The 20,924-nt window shown below is 39.0% G+C and overlaps 1 protein-coding gene across 1 annotated transcript in view; it reads left to right on the top strand.

Annotated features, from left to right (window-relative positions):
* Positions 1-511: 511 nt before the first annotated feature.
* bco2a (beta-carotene oxygenase 2a) overlaps positions 512-20,924 on the top strand; it is a 29,047-nt gene continuing 8,634 nt past the window's right edge. The window contains exons 1-7 of the mRNA XM_053485421.1: positions 512-607; positions 1,096-1,182; positions 4,657-4,846; positions 5,685-5,896; positions 13,391-13,506; positions 17,270-17,372; positions 17,449-17,577. Coding sequence (XP_053341396.1) covers positions 601-607; positions 1,096-1,182; positions 4,657-4,846; positions 5,685-5,896; positions 13,391-13,506; positions 17,270-17,372; positions 17,449-17,577 — 844 coding nt within the window. The 5' untranslated portion in view covers positions 512-600. The remainder of the gene's footprint in view (positions 608-1,095; positions 1,183-4,656; positions 4,847-5,684; positions 5,897-13,390; positions 13,507-17,269; positions 17,373-17,448; positions 17,578-20,924) is intronic.

Genomic DNA, 20,924 nt, shown 5'->3' on the forward strand with positions numbered 1-20,924 from the left:
TTAAAGTGTTGCTTGGGCCAGAGCTCAATATGTGAAGCAGGAAGTCTGACTATTGCTCCGGTTTAGAAAACTTTCTACCTTTGGTTGGTTGTTACCTTTTAGTTTAAAACAACGTCTACTTTGATACTTTATAAAATTCAATTAGAAATGGTTATAAATTTGGAACCCTAACCCTAACAGTTATATATTATTTTGTGTTTCTGTAGTATTAGAATATGTTGAATTTGGAACAGATTTCTTAATCCTGATACTGAAACTGATTTATTCACACCATGAAACATTGTGGTATCCAAGCACACCATGTACATCAGTGTAGCAGGGGATTATATAGAGAAATAATAAATTTCCATCTAACCATAAATACCTCAACGGAAATGGTAAACCTACTCCGATTTTACAGATAACAACACAGCGATATAAGGGTTAGTTTTCCTATCAGGAAGAGGCAGAGTTACGAGTGTGGTTACATAACCTGGTCAACGACTGACTGGAGCAGAGCCAAACAAAAGGAACTGGCTGTATGTTTACTGTTGGTGCACTGCACATTCAGGATACTTAAAATACTAAAAATACTTATAAGAAATTAAAATAAAATAAAAAATGATGGGTAAGTCTTAACTTGTAATCTGTTTTAATTCATTACAGTCCTAAAGTCTTTTAGCTAGGGCTATCAAATGTGTTTGTAGCTTTAGTTTTATCCAATGCAAAAGTGCTAGTCCTGGTGCTGGTCAGTCATTTGTTTGACTAATTATTTGTCACTATTATGAATATTAGTACTTTTTCTATTTATTATTGTTGGATATATGCAAATATTAGCCTACTGTGTTAATAAATTCGCATATAGGCTACAGTATATGCTATCTTTATTATTCCCAGCTAAATGCTAAGTCTAGTTGTTTGTATCAAATAATGTGCCACTTCTGCCCTCTAGAGGTCACAGACAGAACTTAGTCCCTGACACTCACGGTTAATGTCGTGTTAGTGTTTTTTTCCCCCCTTAATGACGGGTCAGTTTAATTTAGCCAGAGGCGGGTTTCTTGTGAATGGGTCTCTCTTTCTCTCCCTCTCTCTCTCTCTTTTTCTCTCTCTCTCTAGCCCTGCGCATCCACATCCGCGTTATCCGCTCTGCCATCAAGAGCGCATCATCTTTCACCATGTCACATGGGAAGCCTGTTCATACAGGTAAGAGGATGCTATTTCAGCCATGCGCCTCTATTTGTATGAGAAAATGCCCTAATCACATAGCAGTGGTGTGTGTGTGTGTGTGTGTGTGTGAGAGAGAGAGAGAGAGAGAGAGAGCTTCTGTGTCTCAGCTCAATTTGCTTGCATGATTCTAATGCTTCTGACTATTAAACAAGATAGGATATGCCTGGTTTACACAGTATCTGCCAACAATCATGATCGAATCTCTGTTTGGAAAGGCAGTATTCTGCTTGTTTGGGAGACAATGGCAAAGTATAATGACATATCATTATACAGTATATGTCATATATAATCATTTATTTCAATGCATAATGTATAGCAATACATTTAGTATTAAAATATTTTTTTCTCCCCCAGAGTTTTTTTTGGCTGACTCTGTAAACACATTGTGTTGTAAATGTACACCATTTTACCACACTGACAGCAGGGATTTTGACAGTATCTTTTTTTTCAATATACAATTGTGTTTTATTTACTAGAAGTGTGTAAGGAAATGAGCAAATAGAACAAATTAAATGGGGCAGTATGTGTTTACACCACTAATGAATCCTGTAACATTACACTACGATAACGATATGAAATAAGCACAATAGACGGTTTCTCACAACACAGTATTAAACAGGCAACTGTATATATATATATAATATATACTTAATACACAGAGTTTAATATGATGTTAGCCCACCATTTGCAGCTATTACAGCTTCAACACTTCTGTGAAGGCTTTTCACAAGATTTAGAAGTGTATTCATGGGAATTTTTGACCATTCTTCCAGAATCACATTTGTAAAGTCAGTCACTGATGTTGGACGAGAAGGCCTGGCTCGCATTCTCTGCTCTAATTCATCCCAAAGGTGTTCTATTGCATTTAGGTCAGGACTCTGTGCAGGCCTGTCAAGTTCTTCCAAAACCACCATGTCTTTATGGACCTTGCTTTGTGCACAGGTAAACAGTAAGTGGATAAAAAGAAAGGGGCAGCACCAAGTGCACAAAGATAACAGCAAAGTTCATCAGAATGATGATTACATTTTAGCGATATCTTTCCTTTTGCTATTAATATTATGTTTACTACAAAACTTTACATTCAAGTCAAACCAAGTGAAAACTTCAGAAATTTCTCGTGAATGAACCAATTGACCTCACCTAACCCCCCCCAATTTTTTTTAAATAAATAATTTTTAATCAAAATAAATAAATATAAAAAACTAGTCTGTTCTTTTAAAATCATTGAAAACGATAAAACTGAGCCGTATGCTTGAGCACCTACACATTTTTACACCTAGTACACAACACACATCGTAGTCAAGCCTCTAAAAAACCAACAGATGTTAGCCCTGTCTGTATGTGGTGTAATTAGGATGCTGTGTGCTTACTGCGACTGACAGTGATTTACTCCATAGGTATTGAAATTTTGTACTAAATGAAATGTCATCCTTCCTGTAATCCTCATTTTACCACTAGTTAACATAGTAAAGTACTGTACAGGCTAAAGTGGTCCATTATGTATTAATAGTTTTTTCCATGGACCAGAGAGAGGAAATAAAGAACTACCTCACCTGCCATTTGTATCTGGTTACATGAATGATGCACACTTTTTTAGTCCACTCTTTTTTTTGTTATTTGAATTCAAATTTATTTTCCCAGTTCACTGTGTTCCTCTTGTTTATTCACACTAGCACACACAGTATTTAGTGAATAAGCTCTGGCAAAGATCTTAGGAAATAGATGGCCCACTAGATAAATCAACCCTTAAGCGTTTATTGGCTGTCTGTGGCCTTGCCTCTTTTCACTACTTTTTTGAAAGTCATCCTGACATCTGCTTATCTCCTTGCTACGATGGATTTTTCTTCTTTTTTATTTCTTGTTTTCAGAAGGAGATTTCAGCAAACATTTATTTTATTCCCACAGAAGATATACATTTTCTACTATTTAAAGGGGTCATACAGGCCTACATGCACTTTTTTAGGCTGTTTGGACTGGACTGTGTGTTAGGAGAGTGCGTACACAACCACTCTACGATGATAAAGAGCCGCTCAGTGGTTTTCTTTTCATTTATTACAATAACATGCCCCTTCTGAAATCAGGCCAATCACAAATGCCTGTCGATGTGACGCCACACCGACAGAGGCCGCTCCTACACTAGTTGATTGACACTGGTGTTTTAGCAAAGACCCGCCCCGAGTGATTAGAAGCTGTCGGCCATTGTTTTTCGCCGCTGGAGCAAAATGGCGCCTAAGCGAGTGTTGTGTGTAATAGCGAACACAGCAGTTGTCATTCACTACCTAGGGTTAGTGACCTAGCGTTTATTGGCTGATTTAGGTAAATCGGCGGGGACGTTAGCTTCAAAAACTAAATTCAGCCACTGTGTCCTCAGTGGCTCAGATACATAACCCTAGGTAGGCTTCCCTACAGAACAGCCCAGATGCAATTTACAATACAAAAAGCTTGTCTTTGTTTGATGCATCACTTGTTTCACTGTAAGCCATGCAAATCAGTGGCTTTTCCAGGACCAGTGGAGAATTCTAAATACAGCATGTTTTGATTAGGGTTTATCTGTCTTTGTGCCTAGCCAGTACAGGATAGGAATGAGTGCCCCTATCCATGCTTAATTGATTGGGTAGAAGGTTAGCCCTTTGCTATATACTTATTTTAACCTAAAATTGTATTGTTATTCGGATTCCAGTCCAATACATGCTGTGCAACAGTGTCCAGTCACTTTTTTTGTCTGTTTACAGTGGCACAGTTTGTTGTTCAATGTGCACTAAAAGCCAAAGCGTAAGTTTTCCCACAGAAAAGAGCTAAGAGCTTCAGTAAGATGTCCTTTAAAAACCCAGAACCATGTCCTGCCAACAATGGCAAATTATTATTTTGTTCAATCCTTAATAGGAATTAGACACACTGGTATTGCATTGCATTTACTGTATGTTCTAGAAATTACACCAAGTTATAGTACCAATAATCTATAAAGTATAATGTATGTCATTTTTCCACTGTTTACATAATTCAGATGTAAATATTCTCTGGATAAATCTGAAGGTCAGAAGTTAAAGCTCAAACATTATTTAATTTTAAATTAAATATACTGCAGGCTTTTGACAGGCAGCAGAGACAAATAAACACCAAATGTGAGGGGTGCGCTAATCAAACCAAGTACTTATAATGAAATGATGATGTAAAACTAATTGACATTACAAAAAAACTAGCTGCTTTTTTTGGTGACATTCTCTTTTATTGGGAATATTCTGCCTACAAACTTTTTTTTTTTAAATGTTTAAACAAATTTAAAAGTACTGTAGTTTTATGTGTTTGAAAGCTTTTCTGTTTTTAGACAGGTTGTAGTATATGTTACGCAGTATGTTATGATATACATCATTTATACAGTATGCATAATGTGCAGATTAAACCATTTTTATTCTTGTGTTATTGCTATTATGTGATTTGATCTTTTTTCAGTTTTGAACAATTACCAAAGAGGATATCATACTAAGGGGAGGCATGGGCTTCAGTACATTGGGCCACTTGTGCAAAGTGTAGAAGAGACATCAGAGCCTCTTCCTACCACCATCAAAGGTACAATACCTACATGGATTTGTGGAAATTTTCTTCGCAATGGTCCTGGAAAGTTTGAATTTGGAAATCAACAGTAAGTAAAGTTCCTTAATTACTTGATTAAAACCAGAACAATATAGTATTGCACTGTTATGTTTTCTCTCTCTCTCTCTCTCTCTCTCTCTCTCTCTCTCTCTCTCTCACACACACACACACACACACACACACACACACACACACACAGGAACCCCAATCCTTGTCACTTGAGGGGGTTTTAACCTGAGGCCACTTTCTCTGTCTGGTTCTCTTGGGGACAGGTCTGGGATCATGGGAAAGATGCAGTGACACAATCAACATTTCCTGGATGTTAATGGAAGAAAGGTTTACCTCCTTCTCATTTACAAAGTTGGTAGGGTAGCAGCAGTAGTGAGCTCAAAGTCTCTATTTCTTTGCTATCTCACTCTTTTACTCTCATCCTTACAGTTGTTCCCTTTCTTATCTGATAAGGTTTATTAAAATGTTTTACTTCCAGATTACTTCCACTGAATCCAAGCACATAATTACACAACTGTATGATAAGATGAGTCCCAGGACCAATTCAATGTCCACCATTTTCTTATAATGGGTAATGACCACAGGGAACAATATAGCATAACTATATGCTATATTGCTATATTATATATAACTATATAATATAGCAATATAGTAATCAATATAGTGTCAGTGCATCTTTCCTATGATCCCAGACCTGTCCCCAAGAGAACCAGACAGAGAAAGTGGCCTCAGGTTAAAACCCCCTCAAGTGACATATGCCAATGGAAACCAAGGATAACTATGTGTCCCTATAATGTCCAAACATACATAACCCGTTTATTATTTTACATAAACCTGTGGTGCTAGTTTATGACAGAATATTCTCTCTATTTTTTTAGCTACAACCACTGGTTTGATGGAATGGCCATGATGCACTGCTTTCAAATCTCTGATGGTCAGGTGACCTACAGGAGTCGTTTTCTGCGCAGTGATTCCTACAAGCGGAACAGTGAGATGAATCGAATTGTGATGTCTGAGTTTGGCACACTTGCTCTCCCTGACCCATGCAAGAATATCTTCCAGCGTTTTTTATCCTGTTTTGAGACGATGAGTGAGTATAGTCTACTTTTTACAAGTCCACTCAATGATTCTGAATTGCTTAGCCAGGAAGTGTCATTCCTAGAAAGACATATTGTCAGTGTACAGCTATTTGGAAGTACTTCATAGGCTGTCTGGAAGAGGATAATGCAAAGTGAGCCATTGTTCTGCATTTCTTAAGCCAATGCCTGCAAATGTGTCCTATCAAGTGTAAAAATATCAGAAATGTATTACCATAGCTGGTAATTTTTTTTCTGGAGGCTGTCTGGTATGTAGAACTTATCACGTTTTGAGATTATGCAGGATAAAATCAAAGTTATTTACCATCAGATTGGGACATATTGTGGATGGGTTGAGTTTTTACTAACTTGGTTGCCCGGATTTGCTCCAGATCAGTGTTAAGTGATCCATATACCCAGAAAAGCCATAAAAGTCTGCCTTTAAATACGTGTTGTATATGTAGCATTGCTCTGGAATGACTTTGGTCTAGAATGTTTCCTTTGCAGATTCTGTTTATGATACCTCATTTGGTTCTTGGTTCAAGGCAGGTCTTGCTTTTCCCACCACCTTATTGATTTTTCTACACTAGGTAGGCAAGGTGCCCTGGGGAGCTCAGTAAGATGTTTATAGGGTAGCTTACAGTAGCTGTTTTTTTTTTATCTCAGAATTTTCATTTGAAGGCTCTGGGCATACTCATCATTGGTTTTTGATTTATACAACTCACTGCCATACCCAGTGCTGTCAGTGTACTCCAGAATGACTGTTCCAGACTACTTTTTGATCATTCATTTCCTGTTCTAGTGCCTCCCAGCAGGCTCTTCCTAATACTGTACATCTCGTTTTTGCAAGATCCAGGATTACTTTTTCTGTTATTTACCTCTCCCTAGAGGGTTTTTTTGTTTTTGCTTACTTTCCTAGTGAAATTGCCTATGATTTAAAGTCTTAATTTTTTTTTCTTGCCACTGGCTTTAGGCCACTTCATCTTATGTCCTCTTTGCACAGGATTAGTATTACCTGGAGACCTCTAGTCAAGTGTGATATTTGCAGAGGTTTTCTGTGATCTAAATCTTATGCAAAAGTAAAAAATTTCCCCACAAATGACCTACCATGTTTTGCTGAACTTAGAGATCCTGTGATAATATTAATCCTGGCCGAATAAGCGTGTCTGTGATTTGGCCAGAAATTTGCAGGGTCGTATATATTTTTTTAACGGTTTTTGTTTGCTGTGTGTGTTAATCCAAGTTCTACAAAGAATTGAGCCTTGCAATGAATGGAGTTGGGGTGCTTTGAAAGTATTTTAGGTACTGGGTCATATCACTATACACCTTACAAAAATACAATGTGCAGAAAGCATTAGCTAAAGAGCGAAAGAAAAAATTAAATTCTATATCACAAGAGGTTCCAAAATAATACTAATCCTGTGCAAATAGGACATTCTTTGATCGAGTTAGATTTTAAATAATTCTTTACTTCTTAGCCATTGATGTTCCTTTTTATTAAATGTTCATCATATTTGTTTCCTTTTTAAAATACATAAACAGTTAAACAGGTTATATGCTTAATCTTCTTATTAAATACACCTAATGTGGTGCTACTGTGCCAGATGATGCTTAACTCTATTAGGGTCAGCAGTAGCTCAGTGGTTAAGGCATTAAACTGTGGTCCCAGGTTTAAACCCCACAACCACCAAGTTGCTCCTGTTGGGCCCTTAAGCAAGGCGCTTAACCCTGAACTTTTCAGATGTATAATGAGAATGCAGTAAATGTAAATGTAAATGCAGTAAATGTAAATGTAGTTGCTTGGACATCTCTTGGCTAGGTTTCTACCAAACCTTGCAGCTGGTCTTAAGATTGGTACTTTCTACTCACTTATTTCCTAAAAAGCCAAAGTCAGAAGCTTTCCCTTTCTGATGGTAGATGGTCTGAATGCATTACTGCTTTACTGCATGAAGCTGTTATTATCTGCAAATATAAATTACTGAAAGTATGAGAATATGTGTACTATAGACAATGACGGAAACTTCAAAGCACTTTTGTAAGTCGCTCTGGATAAGAGTATCTGCCAAATGCCTTGATGTAAATGTAAATATTGTACGTAGAGCAAGTGAGAGCTCTGATTGTGGATAGTGGGTGTTTAAATGTTTTTGTCGAGTATGGAAGTATGTACAGTATGTTTCATTTCTATGTGAGATGACTAAAGTAATAAACCTGTTCTTAAATAGTTCAAAGTATTGCCATTTGTTGATTAATATTGGTAGCTGGGAGAATGAATTTGGAGTTTGGATTAGAGTTACCTAACTTGAAAAAGTAAACAAGCTTTCGCCGTTTTGGATTTGGCGCTTTCGGAAGAGTAAGGGAAAATGCGCTGGACTTACAGGTAGACGATTTGAATAAATACAGCAGCATGGTGACTTTACTAAAGAAAATTTAAACATGCTCAAAGATAAAAGAACAACTGTTATTGCTAACAGCATGTGCAGATCTGACTTTTTTGTCAGTTAAGAATTTTTGCAGGAAATTATTTTGTAAAGTGCATATTTAAAAGAGCACAGGTGACAGAGAGCATGACATGGGGAGAAAATAAACAGCCAAGGACACCGATGCCTGGCACAAACCCACTGGACAAGTATGGGCACAGATTCAAATGTGCTGTATGTCAAAGTACATGCTTATAATGAGATAAAAATGCGAGTCACTCTGGATGAGTGGCCAGAGAATTTTGTTTCTCATGGTCTCAGAGCCCTTTAGGAGGCCACTATGCTCATTGGGACCTTCAAAGCGGCAGAAGGTTTTAAGTAACCTTCCCCATATTTGTGCCTCGAGACAATCCTGTCTTGAAGGTCTACAGACAATTCCTTTGACTTCATGCTTGGTATGTGCTCTGACATGGACTGTCAACTGTGGGACCTTATATAGACAGGTGTGTGCCTTTCCAAATCATGTCCAATCAACTGAATTTACCACAGGTGAACTCCAATTAAGCTAAAGAAACATCTCAAGGATGATCAGGAAAAACAGGATGCGTCTAAGCTAATTTTTGCAAATTTTGCAGATCTGCATGAACTCGAACAAGGTATCTGATATCGCCATATGATTGATCAGTTCGCATGGTTTAGTGCAGAAAGTGTTCTGACCACCAAAAGGTCCTGTGAAATTGTGAAACAAGTATACATGACCCACCTCAGAAATAATGTGGAGAATTCAACAATGATGAGGTGAGAGATATGGCAGAGAACAACATACTGTAGAAATACAGCAGTATACGGCCCGTGGAGCAATGGTCCTCTGGAGCGACACAACCAAACACTTAGTGAAATCTTAATAAAGGTAAAGACAAGTACTGGTTGTGATCTAAACATAGCGATGACCTGGGCTCTTATGGCAAAAACACCATGCAAAATGTCTATGGCTACAGTCGTCATCAGTTAGTTTTTTGGCCGAACCCTAACTTACCCCTTGTGGTAAAAGATAAGCCTCCAACCTTAAAGAGAACTATGAAAAGTGAGTGGGTGGCAAGACATCTTTCTGTGTTACATGCATTAAGAAAGGTTTTTACTGAAGCTAAATGTTAAAAAAGAATACAATGAGCATTGTAGAAGCAACTACATCACACTTATTGCATAATAAAAAGTATGCAATGGGTGACAAAGTGTACTACAAGTGTGATTTCCAGAGTGGAAAGAACCAGGAATTGTCATTGTCATCCATCTTAGATAGACTGTGAACATGGGTAGGAGATTGATTTTGACAGAAGAAGCACTAATCAAGACGCAGCAGGGAATGAGACAATTGGAGAACCGGGACTAACCTCTAGGGTGCAAAGTGAAGCAAGGGGCCTGGAGCCTATCCCAGGAGACTTAGGGCTCGAGGCGGGGTACACCCTGGACAGGGTGCCAATCCGAAGTTAAGAATCAGGCTTTCACCAGATGGGGTTGTACTCTCAAAGAGACACCTACTGGAACAGTACCAAAAGCATGATTAGTGGCTAGAGTTAGTTAAGTCAGATCTGCAAAAGGAGAAGCGTTATGGCTACTTGTGCCAGTTATCTGTCAAAGACAATAGACTCTGAACTTCATGGACATAAAATAATTTTTTTAAAGAATGGGACTGCCAATGACATCTATATCCAGCTGTGAGGGAATACTATGGAATCTCAAGATATGTGTATAAAGTTTAGCTAATGCTTCATTATATTGGTGCAACAGAGAAAAGGAAATTGTAATAAAGGTAGAAGAAAAGATGTCCAAAGTAGATCCTGCTGTTTTCTATTGGTTAAATACAAACTCCACTGTGACTGGTGTACTCGCTTGTCATGTAAATAACTTTATTTGTGGTGGCACACAAAGCTTCTCTAAAACTGTATTACCTTTCCTTCGAGCAAAGTTTCAGGTAGGATGTGAGGAACATGAAAACTTTTGTTATGTGGGAATAGACTTTAAAACTGTGAACAAAATACATGCAAATACATCAGGAAAGCTACATTCATTTGGATCCATCTCGATCTGTTGAACACTCTCAGATCTAAAGTGGGTCAAATTCTCTGGGTTGAAAGACAGAGCAGACCAGATGTTATGTTTGATGCAAGTAACTTAGCTTCAAGCAATAAAAATACAACTGTGCAAACAATTCAGAAAGCAAACAGAGTAAAAATGTAATACTGAACTTCCAACACCTTGGGAAAGTTAGTACTCTTAAGATTATTGTATTTAGTGATGCCTCTTTTTAAAATCTTTTGGATGGAGGTACTCAGGGAGAACACTTTATTTTTTCTAATGGGTAAAAATGGAAAGTTCTCCTCATTTTCTTGCAAGTAAAAAGGAGTCAAGAGGATTGTGCGAAGTACACTTGCTGGAGAAACATTGGCAACATCTGATGGCATTGATAATGATGGCATTATCAATATCTGGCTACACTGTTTTCTGAACTCACTACTGGTAAGGCTGAACATACAGTACACTACCAATACACATACCTATCTGTCACAGACAATCATTAATTAGTTGATACACAAAAATTCACAAAATCAGTTGCTGAAAAATTATTACATCTGGAAATAAGAAGCATCAAAGAACTTGTCCAAGCACAATAGATCAATTGTAGTCAACACAAAAGGAGTGCCTCAACTCTCAAGTTGCTTAAAGCACTTAAAGCAAAATTGTTGCAATTGTTCTTATATATTAGTTTCTTTTAAAGAAAAGGATGAAGGTTTTGTTAAATTCCATATATTAAGTTAAGTAAATAACTGCATGTTTAAGAATATGTATTGACGGGGAGAAAGTAAGAGCTCTTAATGTGCAGAGAGGGTGTGTAAATGTTTTTACCGGGTACGGAAGTACGTATGTTTAGTTTTTAATGCAAAACAGCTAGTGTTTTACATGTTCTTAAATCATTCAAAGTATTTTCATTTGTCAAATAACAGTTGCACTGAGCATTTATCTTTCTTTATGGGGTACCTCTGCCTCTTCTTGCTGTGGGATTGTGAGTTTCCTAGTGTGGCTGTTTTTTTTTTTAATTAATAATTATTATTTCTTTGGGTTTTTCCAATTTTCTCCCCAATATTAGTAGTAGCCAATTCCTTCCCGTCGCTAGGGGGCTCCCACATTAAGGCAACTACTACCACTCAGTCGGGAAGAAGACTATCCCGTGTTTCCCGTGTTTACGTCAGCCGATCGCATCTTTTCGAACTGCTTGCTCACGCACCATTAGGGGCGGAGTAACACACTCGTAGGAAAGCGCTAGCCGCTCCCTTCGCGTGCACAAGCTTACAGATGCCCCTGATTGGCTGTAAAACCGTGATTAATGTGGGACCTCTTATCCCTCCCTTCCTGAGAGAGCTCGGCCAATCAGCTCTCTTTGTGCCTCCGGCTGTGAGAGGAAAACAGCATCACCCGGGGTTCGAACCAGCGATCTCCGGATGATAGGGCGAGCGCTTTACCACTGCGCTTAGTGTGCTCAAAAACAGTGAGGCTGTTTTTAGTGCTGCAGACTATAGTATGATGTTTGGCCAGGGAGAAGCTGCAGTAATCTCAGCTGGAAACCAAAGGTGCTGAACCATGTCCACTCTCATCCACCAGTTATTCCCAGGTGTCAATGACTATAATAACTATACTGTATACGAGTGGACAACATGGAACAACATGGACTCATTGTGTAGTCACCAATTCCCAAGCACAGAAATTATAATCAACAATGTGCAAATATTATTAATATCTGAGAAAGAAATTACAACTTTTATTTATTGGAAGGCAACATATGTAACATATTACATTCTCTTATTATTTTATGTAGTTTAGGTAGAAACTGAAACCAATAAAATAGCCCATGCTCAGCCAAAAAAATCCAAATTCCTTAACTTTACTTGCAGTACATGGAACATAGCTGCATCAATGAATTACAAAACAAACAACTGCACCAAACGTTTTAAAATAAACACAGACACAAGTCACTTTGTATTTGGCAAACAAATCATAACTATTCATTAGTAAGCAGTGAAGGCAGGCATTTGTTTATGAATTTGATAATGAGTCTATTTCTCTTATCATCCAGTCTATTTCTCTTATCATCCAGAATGTGTGCAGCTCTTATATAATATAGCCCTCATCACAGGGTGCAGAGCACTATCAAAGAAACTTGTGTCAACGCTGCGACAAATGTGAAAAGACAGCAGCCATGAAGGTTTACCCCATTTGAGCTGCTGTTCAGGAGGTGAACACAGGCTCTGCTTGGTGAAAAAAAACCTGGCAAGAGCAGCCCTCAGGGCTTTGGGGCTTACCCACCTTGTGTGGCACAGCTGACAGATCCATCCAGATTTGCAGTGACTTCCAGGGTTGGAGCTTGAGTAACTTTGACATTGTCATCTTATAAAAATGTGAAGTAAAATGTATTAATTTTGGCATGTATTTTTTTACACAATTACCAATGTTGCACGCATTAGCATTAGGCAAAGGGAGGAGATGTTATTAATCATATAGATATATTGTTAATGCTGAGACTGGGAAAGGTTGGCCAATTGTGACTTGGATATAGCATTCTGAATGGTTTCAGAAAACAGTGCTTTAGAGTCACGGTAATTCAATCAATTATTTCATTGATGTTAAACAGAAAGCAGCACTGAAGCAGCACTAAAACAAAGTTATCTAGAAGATCTAGTACCCCATGGAAAATCTTTGGGATGTATTGGCGCACCGAACACGAATCAGGCCTTCTCATTCTTGACATACAGTATGTAACTCAACGCTGGTGCTCTATGTTTGAGTGGGAACAGCCATGTATTAAGTCCCATTGATTTTTAAATGGAATGTTCACGTGGCCAGGTGTTCACATACTTTTATTCATATAATGTACTTCTGTCAAGTAAAAAGAGAGCATTTTTTAAAGCACACAGTCTTAGCACATGGAGAAGAGAGGGACAAGCTGAGATACATTCTTCTTAATTCTTGTGTTTCACATACTAAAGACAAAGTTTGTGCTGTGCCTTTACTGACAGTCCGATTTTTATCCCTTGACAGAGCCCACAGACAATGCTAATGTGAACTTTGTAAAATACAAAGAGGACTACTATGTCAGCACAGAGACAAACTTTATGCACAAAATTGATCCAGACACTCTAGAAACTAAGGAGAAGGTAGGTAACCTGAAACCTTTCTGACATTTCTTTATTAAAATGACATTTTAAGCTTAACATTCACTGATTAGCCATGGCATTAAAATGCAAAGCATTATGTCTAGTATTGTGTAGGTTCCACTTTTGCCACTGGGCCAGCTTTGGGCCCTTGGGTCATGACCCCACAATACTTTTGGGGGTGTGTAGGTGTCTGTGATTCTTGCAGTGGCTGTGGGTTGCATCCCATGCAAGCTTGGTCGGATTGAGATCTAAGGATGTTGGAAGCTGGATCAAGCCTAAACTCTTTAATTGATAATCAATTTTATTTCATTCCCCTTTTGGTGGTGTTAGGCCTTGTTTACACGGGCGTTAAAATCGAGCGTTTTTCTTGCGTTCGTAGCGTCCGGTGAGCGCAGATCAAGCGGCGAGTGTTTTCTACACATAGGAGTCAATAAGAGTGTTCACACGGGCTTTGGTAACGTGCGTTTGTCTGGCTGCGCATTTATACGGCATCAAAAAAACGTTGCATGCAGCTTTTTCATGGCGTTCAAAACCCAACAAACGCAAGGAAACCGCTCCTAGTGCGTTTTCTTCACGTTCATTTTACACTTCGGAGGACCGGATATATCCCATGATCCTACGTGGTATACATAGGGAAATGCGGAAAAAAACATACGCGGAAATTTTCGCATTTATTTATAAACCACAAAAAAAAAAATCCTTTTATTCGACATTGTGCAGTCTGAGAGTGAACCCAGTAGTAGCGGGCTTTCATATCTAGTTCCCAACACTGCCCCCACAGGTTAACACACAAACTACAATTTGGGCTGCAGGCTGACGTTAGACAGAGACAAACGAACGCCGGTGTAGAAGTCAATCGATCGCCACTACAAAACGCAACATAAACGTCTAGGACGTTCAGAGCACGTTCGTTTATCCAAAAATTTATTGCCCGTGTGAACAAGGCAGCAGCTCGCATTTTTCTACCCCGTATCGCTGCTGAGTGGTGTTAAATTTTTTGGAGAAGAAACTACATGGGTGTAGTTTCTTGTCTGGACCTTGCTGGGAGAGGACAGCCCCAGTGCCCACATCTGAGGCGTCCACCTTCACAAGTAAGTGCTTGTTGGCATCTGAATGGAGAAGAATGAGGCGGGAGTGAAGCGGCGGCAGAGTTCCTTGAAGGCGGAGATAGCAGCAGGGTTGAGGGTAAAACAATGAGATGAGAGGCGGGTCAGGGTGGTTAGGGGAGCCGCAACCGTACTGTAGTCCCGGATAAAGCAACGAAAATTAAAGCTATAGAAATTCGCAAACTCAAGAAACCGTTGAAGTTGTTTAAGGGTCTTGGGTAGGGGCCAATGACGCACAACTTCCAGCTTCTGCGGGTCCATGGCCACACCCTGGGACGAGATGACAAAACCCAGGAACGTTGGGCGAGCAATCTTTTTAGGACCACCCTGACATGTTGAGTGTGTTCTTTGGCTGTGTGGGAGTAAATGAGGATGTCGTCTAAGTAAACAAATGCCCACCGACCGGCCCAGCATGTCCCGGAGGACATCATTTATGAACTGTTGAAAGGCTGCGGGGGCATTGCAAAGTCCAAATGGAATGAAGAGGCTCTCATAATGTCCTGTCCGGGTGATGAAGGCCGTCGACACATGGGCGAAGTTCATCGCCTTTCTTCTTCACGAAGAAGAACTCCGCGGCGGCAGGTGAGGAGGAGGGCCTGATGGTGCTTTGGCAGTGAGCGTTAGATATGTACTCCTTCATCGCCTCCGTCTCTGTGGATGACAGTGAGTACAGGTGGCCGCGGGGCGGGACTGTGCCTGGCTGAAGGTCTATTACCAGATCGTAAGGGCGGTTAGGAGGAAGATGTGTGGCATGTCGTTTACAAAAGACTTCAGCCAGGTCCCGATAGGATAACGGCTGACGGACGACCCCCCCTGCCGCAGATGATAAAGCTTGGTGTCGGTCTCCACCTCACCGGCAGGATGTTCAAAAGTGAGCTTTAGTTGGTGGGTGAATTCATTGTAGGAGTGCACTGTGTCTGAATCGGTGCCCAGAACCACCGTGGCCCACTCTGCTGTCTGCCAGGATAGCAACGAGACGAGAAGAGTGATGTGCAACCGGTCCGTGGAGTATGTGGTGGAATTTAACTCAAACACAAGATCCAGTGCGGTTAGAAAAACACTGCACTTCTCATCTGTGCCATCCCATTTATCCGGTAGTGCTAGGTAAACATCAGGAGTTGATGAGAGTGACGGCGCAGCAGCCGCTGCAATGGACGGCAGGCTAGCTGGAAGAGGGGCAGCCTCGCGAAGAGCCGCGTTCTCCCGCCGCAGCTCCGCTACCTCGCGGAGCAAGGCCGCAACGTCTTGGATGCTGCTACGAAGAGCCGCAATCTCACCGTTCAGCTGCTCGACCAACTTGGCATGCCTGTTTACCACATCGCAGAGGTGAGCGTAGTTCGCTGGGTTCACTGCAGATAATGGCTCAGTCATTCTGTTACGTACTAACCGGAATGAAACAGAAGACTTAGCAGTTCCCTTTCAAAGGCTACACGCGATGCTGCGTGAAAACGCTGTGGGAACATCTTTTCGTGTTGCCGGTTGTGAAGCATGTGTGTATCAAACACGCCAAATTTTGGCTTATATAACCTCGGCCAGGTGACGTCGTCTGATGAGACGCACCTGCAGGTTATAAATAGGAGTAAACCGGAAACATTCCTCAGATTGATTTTGTCTGAAGGGACGTCCGGTCACGTAAGCAGTGCGGCATTGGAGCGCAGCATCTCGTTCCCGCCTTTTCAGGTAACAGGGTTACAGCAAAGAACTCTCTCGGCATGAGAGGAAGAGTTTACACAAATAAACCCGCGTTCTAATAACACACACTCATCAGGAGAATAGACCCAAAATAGGTGAGTACTCACGAATAGGATGCGGAGCGTCGGAACCAGCATGGGCAACTGAGCGACTGAGCGATGTGAAGTGCGATTTTGTCTCCTTTTATGCTTCCTGATTCTCGACCGTACTACTTCCAGGTCCTAGTGCCGGTCGCGGAGCGAGTGCGCATGACATATTTTTTATATTTATCTGCTACAGGTAGATATTTATAATAATAAAAGTAATTATTATTATTATTACTACTACTATTATTATTATTATTATTATTATTATTATGACCTTACCCTTCAAACCCAAACTCACTTTGGTTACGTCTGTCTGCACACAGATCTACTCAAGTACAATCTTACTCACTTAATCATTCTTTATACCACTTATCCTAAATAGGGGCGTAGGAGGCCTGGAGCAGGCTACACCGAGGCAGGGTACGGATGGGGTGCCAATTAATAGATTGGGTATGAATGGGGTGCCAATCCATAGAAGTTCATGCAAGCGCACTCATTTATACAGTATGGGAAATTTTGAAATACCAGTTAGACTACTCTATATGTTTTGGGCTGTGGGAGGAAAGTAGATCACCTGTTGAAACACAACAAATCTCAAGACATTGTGTGCAAATTTAAAATAAAGTAGATTAAAGCACAGGACGTGTAGGCCACAACAACAACAATGTTGACTACCTATAGTACTTCTACTCACTGTTTTGTAAGTAGTAAAAGTTAGTAATCAGTAATGAGTATTAGGATCATTTGAACCTTTACACATATTTGTACAGATTGTTTTGAACTGAATGTTACTATTTTAAAATGTTTGTACATGAGGTTTGTTACAGCATTTGATATTGGTTTTTATGATTAATTCTATGATATTTCACAATGTTAAAGGTGGACTGGAGCAAGTTTATTGCTGTTAATGGTGCGACTGCCCACCCCCATGTTGACCCAGATGGTACAGTGTTTAACATGGGCAACTCTTATGGCAGGAAAGGTGAGATTTTGACGCATATGTTTACGTATTTAATAGATATGAGCCAAGTCATAACTGAGCATTATGTGTTTAATAGGAGCGTTATACAACATTATCAGGGTGCCTCCAAAGACTGAAGACTCTGATGAAACGCTCCATGGGGCAGAGGTGCTATGTTCCATTTTTCCGGCTGAAAAGAACAAACCTTCCTATTACCACAGTTTTGGTAACTACACACACTTAACACATCACAGCCACTTACAGGTGCATTAATGACTTAACTTGAACATTAAACATCTATACAACTCATTAGCACCAGATATCTTAATATCCAATTTTTAGGAGTAGAGCAGGAGAAACACACATACACACACACACGTAGTGTGTTTCTGGTATATCGCAATGAGTTCAGGTATGTCTAGCCAAAATTATGAGGACGTGCCCCCGATATACAGTACAACCCTCATTTCTTCATATTTTGCCTTGTACATTTTTAATGTAGTCTTGAGGAATAGTTTTCCAGGTTTCCCAATGAAATTCTTTAGCTTTCCTTTTTTGATAGCCAAAGTTTAAATTGTATCTTTAGGCATACATAAAAGGCATCTTTAGAAAACATCTAAAAAAGCATCTTTCCTTCAATTTCTTTATTTTAATTTACATAATTTGATTTATTATGAAGAAATTAAGAGAGGCTCAAGAATTTTGCACAGTACTGTACAACAAAGGGAAATCCAACCCCCTCTCCAACAGCCATATGTAAACTGACCTTCTTTTAACCAGGATTCAAGCTCACTAAACAAGCCTTTGACATGTATTATCCCAAAGTCCATGAAAGAATGTAGTGTTTAATACTAATTACATGCAGTCAAAGGGAAAATACTTTCAGCTGGGTAAAGGGGGCAGGGTGGGACAATAGAAACTGCAATATCTCAACCTCAAGGACCTAAACTTTGAAATGTGTTAAGTCATTCAGATTTAAGTTATGTTTTTTTTAGGGTGATAGTTTTGTTGTGTATTAAACATACATAAAAAAAAAAATCAGTTCTGACTTACTCTTTCAAGGTCAAATATAACGTGTTGATGACAAAACTACATATTTTATACATAAAATCTAATATTAATGTTACTGCATATAATACAGCAATTAGTTCCATCCAAGTAAACTGATTGAATGAAAGCTCTTCTATGACTCGTGATATAAAAAATTGAATTGAATTGAATATAGAGCATAATAGGCCTGGGATATATAACAATATATGCTTCACTGGTGTTCTAACAGTCGCTAATTACACTGTCTGTTGCCAGCATGGATGAAAACAGGTATGGTCCACAGTGCAGGGAAGAGGAAGAATAATTACTTAGTAATTGTTTCTGAGTCATTTAAATTTGCCTCTGAACGGCCTGTGTTGTATTTATGGCTAACACAACCTACAAAGCTAACTAGACTGAATCTCAAATCCCTCTCAAAGCCCTGATCGAGAACACTATGTGTTCGAGATTTTAACTTCCATCCTATTTCAAATTAATTTGTCACATAATCAGTCATACATACAGCATAATATGAAGTAAAATGCTTGCACAGCCACCCATGACCTGAAAATTTAAAAAGAAAATAGAGTATTAAAATAAAGAATATGAAGAAAAAATAAATAAATCAAAAAATGAAAAAGAGTATATAAAAGTTAACATTCACATTAAGAATAGAAAATAGGAAATAAGAATATAGTAAAAAATTATACAAGTATAGAAATATAGAAAAACTTAGCTGTAGTCGGCACAGTGGTGTAGTGGTTAGCACTCTCGCCTTGCACCTACAGGGTCCAGGTTTGATTCCCATCTCTGTGTGCATGGAGATTGCATGTTCTCCCCGGAGGGTTTCCTCCTGCAGTACAAAGATTAGGTTAACTGGCATTCCAAAATTGCCCATAGTGTCTGAATGAGTGTGTGAATATGTGTTTGTGTACCCTGTGATGGATTGGCACACTGTCCAGAGTGTACCCCCCTTGTGCCCTAATTCTCCCAGCATAGGCTCCAAAATGGAATTAGTGCTACTTAGTGCACTATCTTTTCCATTTAATGCTATGTGGGTTTCAACACTGGAACCTGGAGGTTAGCAGATGTTTTAAAGCTGATTACATGGAAATACAGTACAAATTAAATCTCATAGGTCACTCACTTCTACGTACTACTTTCACAACGTTAAACTTAGTGTTGATTGCTAACTGTTTATCGCCAACTCCTCCAGTCGTGGTTTGTTAGTTCTGCCAGTCGCGGAAGCATATGTGAGGGCAAATTAAAATAATTGGTCAAAATAAACAAACAAATAATAATCTGTTGATAATAAAATTATCAACAGATTATTGTAGTATAAAAGGGCTATCATCACAGCTGTGCTGATATTCAGTATAACACCATGACCTTGAGTGTGATATTGATTAGTTATAAGTTTAAATATAAAACCAGTTGTTTATATAACAAACCATTGTTACAGTTATAATTTGAGTATATTTCCTTATGATTAAGAAAAAAAAAAGTTTTCCTAGCTTTGATTCCAAACAGCAAAAACATTTAAAAACATTAAACTGGTTCTGCCTGGTGGGTTAAGTCATAATCAAAGGTGTCAAGTAACAAAGTACAAATACTTCGTTACCTTACTTAAGTAGAAATTTTGGGTATCTATACTTTACTGGAGTAATTATTTTTTAGCCGACTTTTACTTCTACCCCTTACATTTTTACGCAATTATCTGTACTTTCTACTCCTTACATTTTAAAAATAGCCTCGTTACTATTTTATTTCAGCTTGTCATTCAAAAAACAAACAAACAAAAAACATCCGGATAAATCGCGCCATCTGGATGGAGGGAATTTGATTGTGGTTGGATGAGAAGTATAAACATACCATTCCGACACCCTATTGGTTGGTACGCGATCTATTGCACCTGCACAAATGACGTCACGTCGCACACTCCAGCAAGGATGTTTGAATAAAATAGCATTTTCGGTTGATAAGGTTGTGATAAGTAGACGAAGATGTCTGTGATAGAGACTCAAGATTCGAGCGAAATGTCACAACCAAGCACCAGCAAGGAAGTTTGGTAGCCAGGAAGACCAGCCAACTCTTATACATCCCTGGCCATACCTAAAGAAATTTTTTGAAATGGTAATAAGGGTAATTGTTACTAAGCCTGCCCTGGGTACACTAATTTTCTTGTATGTTGCCCTCACACATCCTGCAGCTAATCTTGAATGTACATTTACATTCCAATAAAGGTTACTGATGACATGCCTCTGAAGTTTGACTTTTTGCACCATTAAAATACTTATAGGCAACTAGTTATCAAATCTTCTTCTTCATGAAACATGTTAATGCTCAGTAGTACACATATATGGTTCTTTAATGTATTTGCATTGTACCAAAATGCATTCTTTTTCAATTGTCATATACAGTATCCCAAATCACTATGGCCGTTAAAAAAATACAACAAAAAAACAACACCTTTTTTTTTTTTTTTTTATAACGTGTTAGTGCAATATACATGTATAGGCCCATGGCACAGCCTAAGCTTTTATC

Source organism: Clarias gariepinus, chromosome 24 (assembly GCF_024256425.1).
Source record: "Clarias gariepinus isolate MV-2021 ecotype Netherlands chromosome 24, CGAR_prim_01v2, whole genome shotgun sequence".
Classification (NCBI taxonomy): Eukaryota; Metazoa; Chordata; class Actinopteri; order Siluriformes; family Clariidae; genus Clarias; species Clarias gariepinus.